Source organism: Labrus mixtus, chromosome 17 (assembly GCF_963584025.1).
Source record: "Labrus mixtus chromosome 17, fLabMix1.1, whole genome shotgun sequence".
In the NCBI taxonomy this organism is placed as follows: domain Eukaryota; kingdom Metazoa; phylum Chordata; class Actinopteri; order Labriformes; family Labridae; genus Labrus; species Labrus mixtus.
Window position 1 is genome coordinate 9,924,794 of NC_083628.1, and position 7,202 is coordinate 9,931,995.

A 7,202-nucleotide genomic window follows, 5' to 3' on the forward strand; every position below is an offset into this window, starting at 1 on the left:
GTGGTAAGTGCACGTGCCCCATATATGGAGGCTTGTTCCTCGAGAGCGAGAGACCTGGGTTTGAATGTGACCTGTGGCCTTTCCTGCATGTTGTTCCCAACTCTCTCTCTCTCTCTCTCTCTCTCTCTCTCTCTCTCTCTCTCTCTCTCTCTCTCTCTCTAGTTTCTGACTCTATCCACTGTCCTATCTCTAGAATAAAGATTGAAAAAAATCCCCCTCCGCAATAAAAATCTTAGAAAAAATAACTACACATTCCCAACTTCCTTGTCATTAGAATTTGTCCCGAGCTGTTACTGACAAAATGCATTAGATTTATAAGTCCTTCATGTAGTTAAACTTTGAGATCAAGTGTGTCCACAGATGTCAACCTAAAAACAGTTAAACTAATGTGAGCTTCGCGCTGTGGCACCCCGGCCTGCACAGCACATCTACTACATTTCCCCCATGAGATTCAAACTGTTGAGATTCATGCACACCTTCAGATTCTCACACACAGGAGCGTAGGAGCAAATATCCATAGGCAAGAGTAGTCCTTTTTTTTATTATATAATACATTTAATTATATAAAAATGATTTACTGCAACTGAAAGAACAGTGTGCAGGAGCTCTCTCCTCTCTTTCCCCCAGTGTCTTTCAGTATTAAAACCTACATTTTCAATTCAGTAGAAAGTTCTCACACTAGCAGCAGCTTCAGTCATTAAGGCCTGTCACTGTCACTTTGGAAGATGACAACATTTTGAAGCCCCACCCCTCACCATTCACATCAACATATATCCACACACACTACACACACTGTCAGTCACGCTCTTTGCTAACAAGTACATATCATTTTTAAATGAATCTCAAACACTGTCTGAAAAAGTACAGAATAGCAGTTCAGTGTGTGACCACGAAGAGAAGAAACGAACAAGCCCCTTCTATGAAGGAAGCGATTAAGAGCAACATGTAACATGAAATCGTCTGGTGTAGGTTCATTTTCAGGCTAACGTTTACCCTGAAGTCCAATCACAAAAGTTGAATCATTTGGTAGCAGTGAAAAACGGGGGGCATCGTTTTTTAAGCCATGCCATCTTCATTGTCCAACTTGTACATAAAAACTTCTTGGCAAAAATTAAAAGATGATGAAAATACAAAATAAATTTTGGACTATGGTCTTTTTAACCTCCACTGGACACAGAACAGACCTTAGTCTTTAGATAAAAAATCATTTTGTTTTGACTCTGCAACAGGGTTTTTTCTAATTGTGGGAAAGTGACCGTTAACTGAAAGAACATAAAACCTGCTGAGATCCCCCCGACCCCCAACAATACAGATTTTCAAACGTCTTTATTTATTTATTTTCTTACCTTTGAAACATCTTTGACTTTCCTTTTCAACATTTTTAAAGATTTCAAGCGTATTCATTTGTTAAACACCGTTTGAACATTGTGTCTTTTTTAACATCTTAATTGCGCTCAGTCTAAGGATCTCTCAAATTCACGCTTATCAGCTATATCAACCTAAAATTATTGAACAATGAATCCTCCTCCTCACAACTTCAAAACAGCTGCTCTAGAGTGTTACTAAATAACTGTTTCCATGTGTGTCTGCAGGAGAAGCGCATAGCATCTTTGGATGCCGCCAACGCCCGCCTGATGAGCGCTCTGACCCAGCTGAAGGAGCGATACAGCATGCAGACCCGCAACGGCATCTCGCCCACCAACCCCAGCAAACTGCAGATCACTGAAAACGGAGAGTTCAGGAACAGCAGCAACTGCTAAACAGACTTGAGTGTACTGAGTGCCTGCGTGTGTACAGTTATTACAGGAGAGAACGTCTACATACATGCATGCATGGAAGCATGCCCAGTTTGAAAGACTGCAAGGGTGTGTGAGTTTTTAAAACAGACATGATGGAAGAATTTTGGACACCAGTAAAGACATCACTCAGTTTGTAGAGGCGGGACTGCAGCGTGATGGACAGATCACTTAGAGATCACCAGACAGCCTTCATTACGAGGGTGGCGGTTAGGGGAGGCAGGGGCGGAGCCTGTACATATGAAACTATCCATCGAACACTTTATCAGTGGATGTATGCAGTCGGCGTAACATTTCAAGACCCTGCAGACGCCGGGGACGAACCACTAAATACCCACACACAGTGAAGACGGCCTGACAAGGTCACTCCAGAAACCCTCCTCTCTCTCTCTCTCTCTCTCTCGCTCTCTATCTCTCTCTCTCTCTCTCTCCATTTCTCTAAATCCTTCTCCCTCTTGACGACCAAGCGGACTCACTTAAAAACAATAACAAGAATGGAGGATTATCACTTCAGCTGTCCTGAGAGGATTACTTTCTAGTGCTTTATTTCAAAGTCATTGTTTATTAAGAACCAAATAGGAGCTCAAGAAAAAATATTTTTATTCCAAAACAATCTTCTTAATGTCATTTGGGTGCGTTGGCCCCCCTCCTCCCCCTTCCCCCTCCCATCCCTATGTAGTGCACTTTGTGAGAAGCTATTGGTACAGAAACGCCTTAAGTAAGGAACACACCTCGACTTTATTCCCTCTTTCTGCAAAAAAACAAATCAATGAAAAGGCACAACTTCTACTGTGGATTTGTAAAGGATACAATAAGAAATTGTACACACATAAATATATAATGAACACTCAAAGTACATTTTATGTGATACTATATAAATGAACTCTAAAATAGATATATGCATTTTCTTTTCTTCTATAGAGTATACACACATATCTATATCTATATTTGATAACCTCAAATATATAAAAGCAGCCCTTTATTAAGGAGGCAGATCTACTTTTATTTTTCTTCTCTTACGATGAAAGACTGACGTGTGTAGCTTGCTTTGGAGCCCTGGAGGAGGAGACCACACCGAGCAATGATCAGCACCATCACCTCAGTCATCCGCCCAAATCTCCCCGATGCTTGCTTAACTCTTTACATCCAGTCAGAAGTACATCCGATAGATTTCTGTACAGCAGTGAAGTCACACCATCAAGTGATCGTCTCTGTCTCGGTGCTCATCATTGCTTTGAAAGTAAAGATGAATTAAAAACCCGGTTTTGAGTTTAATCTTGACTGGTGTGTGGTTTTCTCTTTCTAGTAGCACAAGAGCTTTGAGAGATGTGTTCAGACACACTCGCTCATACTATACACTGGACTGCTGAGCCATTGTAAGAATGGTCTCCTAGGTTACAACATTTCCTCTCTTATCTGCTTCGTTCGTCAGTGGTAATGAAGTTTGCTGCATCCAAACTGTGACTCTATTAACCCTTGTGTTATCATCCCTTTGTGTCTTTTTCTTACTCCCCACCACCGTCCTTCATAAAACGTATCACACGGCAGACATTTTGCTCTGACGTCACACTCGAGGTGTGAAGCTCAAAGGTTGTTAGCATGTTGTTCTGCTGTGTTCCACGTTTAAAGTCATATAATATAGGAAATCGTCCAAATTGTGAATGTTTCACCGCTTCCCTTTTAATCAACTGCGAAAAAAATGTAATGGATGGTGAAAACCAAAGCATTGTTGTGCTAAAACTACAAGCTAAAGCAACATATGTGCTTACCAATAAGCTACTCTGAGACAACGGCTAACATTACGTTTACATGAGATGTTGTCCATGCGATTGCATCAGCAGCACAACTACATCCTTTTAATGACAACTTTGAGCTTCCCACACTGATGCAATTTAAAAATGGCCGCCGTGTGAATATGGTGAATTCCCTCATTCTTCTGAATGTGAAGGTGCTAACTCACAGTTGGTCTTAAAATGAGGTTTGGTCCTACTCTCTTTTGGTGTTGCCCTCTGCTCCATTCAACTTCTGTGCATCTGTATTTTGTATATTTTTGTATTTGTTTTGTTTTTTTTCTTACCTGTAACAGACTGTGTACATCAAGAGTGAGGCTCTGCATGCTTCGCTCCAGAGCCAATGGTAGCGTTGTTTTTACAATTTGTTTTCTTTAAATTGCCAATTGGAAGGTTATGATGATGACGATGAATGGCTGGCTGCAGATAGTGAATATATATGATTACTGAGTGCATCAGGAAGGCTGGACAGCCTGGGAAAGTGTAAATAAAAAGCTCACACTATTTTTACCTAATGTTAACAGAGCTTTTTGTAAATGTATCTTGTGCTCAAACTCTGCTGTATCATTATGATTATTGTAAATACAGAATATCTCAGTCGGTCATATGTCCTCATCTGGTAGAACTATACAATGAAAAATTAACCTGTCAGTGTTCTCCCTGTTATAGCTATTGGTTTTGTATTTTAGAGTGTAGTGTCACTAGCCAAAAAAAGGATTGCGTTGGAGTTTGACTCTTGGGAAGTTCTTGGAGGATGCCTCCTTGGTTTCACCCCAAGCTGAGTCCAGTCTCGGTGAGATGAACAAGCACAATCTCATCAGTCTAGCTCTATGCACTTTTCGTTCGATTGGTTGGTGTTTCAAAATCAAGCTCTTTTTGTGAAGCAAAGCACCTATTTTAATCGTCTGACAAACATGGCAAAGTTAAAAAGTAAAGAAAGGAATATTTATCAAAACTCATCGATAAACCCTGTTATGAGATAAACATTAGATAGCATTTTAAAAAACAAGGGGATTTCTTTTGACATCATATCTTGACAGGCATTCAGTCCTTAAAAATATTCCACATCTGCAGATGAAAGTGAGACTCCAATACTTTTAATAATCCTCCTACCAATGGATGAACTCGACGTAATGCTGAATCTGATACTTACTGACACTGCTAGCCAAAAGCCTCAATGCGGACTCATCTCTTTTGGCCTGTTGCTTTGGCGGCTAATGCTAGTTTACATTTTTAAACTGTTGTTAAAGGCACATTAATGACTATTCACTGCCTTTGATTATACTTCTCTCTAGCTGTTGTATCAAATAATTTTAGCTAAATTCTTTACTTTGCTTAGCATTTAAGCTAAATGCTAAGCTACTCTTTAGCATTGACTCTAGCTAAACAGGCGAATGATGTCATGCCTTCAGTCTTAAATGGTCTGTAATCACAAACAGTCTTCTTCACTTGTGCTGCTGCTACAATAACTTACAAGCAACACTAGATACTGAAGTTAGCTGAGGCCTAGCTTAGCATTTAGCTGTGACCATTGTTCAGCAAAAGTTTCTCAGTCTCACTTTGATCTGTAGGGTAGGCGACAGTTAAAAAAACTGAATTATTCAAAGACGTCATGTTTAACACATTATTACATAAAAAAAAAAAAGATGTGGTCTTATTCATTTCAGATTTGACTTCTCAGTTGAACTTTTATTTTTTAATCCCTTCCATGTTCTCACCTCGGTTTCTTTTTTCAATCGCTCTTCACACAGTACAGCCAGGACGACAGAAGATCAATCAAAACACAAAGCTATAAATAAAGTAAAAGATGTTGTATGTTTTCTATTATCTTGTAGAAAATACTTTTGTAAGTATGTTGAAAGTATAAAGTATTTGCTGGATTCTGCTTCCTTTGACGACAGTGATAAACAATAATGTACAGAGGAAATTGTGTTGACAAAATGTGGCTGTGCAATTTATGTACATTTGCAACTAGACCTATTAAAGTTTTATTTAGCTATTTTAAAATCTCACCCCGTCGTTGTCTTGTCTCTTATAGCCTTACCTGTGACGCTTTATTATGAAATTTAAATGAAGCTTCATTTGAGGGCATGCCACATGAATCACATGTTCATTAAATACTCGAGCAGGCCTAGATAGATGGCGAGCGGCTCGAGAGAACATATGTTCAGATGCGAGGTCTAAAGGCAGACAGGAGGCTATGACGGAGGGATGTGACTGACTGGTTTCTGAGCAGTGCCTTCTTCTCAGTGAGCCTGACCTACATACTGCCTGATTGTTATTCACAACAGTGGGTTGGAGAAAGTCTGAAATGGCCACAACAACAAAAAATGGAGCGGATTTTGTTGCAAGAATATCCCTTTTAAAAAACAGTAACTAAAGAATGAGCTCATTTCCATATAGAAATGCCTCATATTTTTCTTCCAAGTATAGCCCAGAGGCAAAACTAATGCAGCATGAGAGCCTCCGATATTGTTATTACACAATAATGTGATCGAATGTGAACAGCGGACCTCATTAACAGCAGATCCTCTTCATGTGCACTTTAAAAAGAGAAGCTCCTGTGTTGTTAATTGCTCCCTGTGAGGCACACTTGTTTCTTTGTCCAAGTGGAACAGGCTTCCCGGAGGGATCGAGGCATGCTCTCAGGACATCAAGCTAATAAAACAAGCTACTACTCTAAAAGTATCAAAGGCTAAAAAAACATAGACACATAATTACGCCACATGTTGACCGGGAGGTTGATTCCCTGCCAACAAGCCAAGCAGTACGTAGTGGTACTTCAAATCCTCTTCAGAACATCTTTAAATGGAGTTGACTGTTTGGATGACTATTTTCTACACTGTAACAAAAATGTGAAAAAAATAAAAACCTCTGAAAGGCTGTCCTAGCTATTTCTATTAAGAGAAGTTTATACAAATCAAAAAGTATTAGTTAAAGATGTAAAAATGTGTGGAAAGATATGAGTCCATGTTCATCAGTGGTTGAATTAATTAAAACACTAAAAGAAATTCTAAGATTATGTAATTTGGTACACATTTGCGGATTTTGTTATTAACAGGGTCTTTTCATATGATGCTCCTTTGTACTTTCACCTCACTATATTTCAGACAAATGTACCTTTTTCCACATAGTTATCTCAAAGTAGTGGTTGAGTTTAGAAGCTGCTTTGTAGATTTTGATTTTGAATTGAAAGCAAGAAATCATTTTATAAAATATGATGTGTAGTTAGATTAAAATTCTACTATTTGTAAAGTGTGCCTGATCCCAGAGCCAACCAGCACTGGAACTCTGCTGGGCCCACTGTTTTTTTTGTTTGTCCATTAGTTTGACTTTCATTAAGTTTGACTTGGAAAATTAAGAGAAATCCTCTCACCAGTTAATAACGGGACGTATACTGGCACAAACGGACACTGTTTTCAGGGAACGCAGTATAAAACTTACATTTTCAATCATTTTCCAACACCAAATACGTAAGGCTGACATCAAACACTTAGTAAGTCTAAGCAAAAATAGGTGCTCACAGGCAATGATCATCCATTTTATAGTCACCTGGAAAGTCTCTATTTCTGTTTGAGATCCTTCAGTTTAAGTTTTTTTATTTGTTGGCTTACTT

At 39.1% G+C, this 7,202-nt stretch overlaps 1 protein-coding gene across 9 annotated transcripts in view; it reads left to right on the forward strand.

Moving 5' to 3' along the window:
• Positions 1-5,598, forward strand: part of dab2ipb (DAB2 interacting protein b) — a 132,779-nt gene extending 127,181 nt beyond the window's left edge. For all 9 annotated transcript variants that reach the window (XM_061060797.1, XM_061060798.1, XM_061060800.1 and 6 more), the window contains one exon: positions 1,593-5,598. In XM_061060797.1, the coding sequence (XP_060916780.1) occupies positions 1,593-1,760 (168 nt within the window). In that variant the 3' untranslated portion in view covers positions 1,761-5,598. The remainder of the gene's footprint in view (positions 1-1,592) is intronic.
• Positions 5,599-7,202: the final 1,604 nt, after the last annotated feature.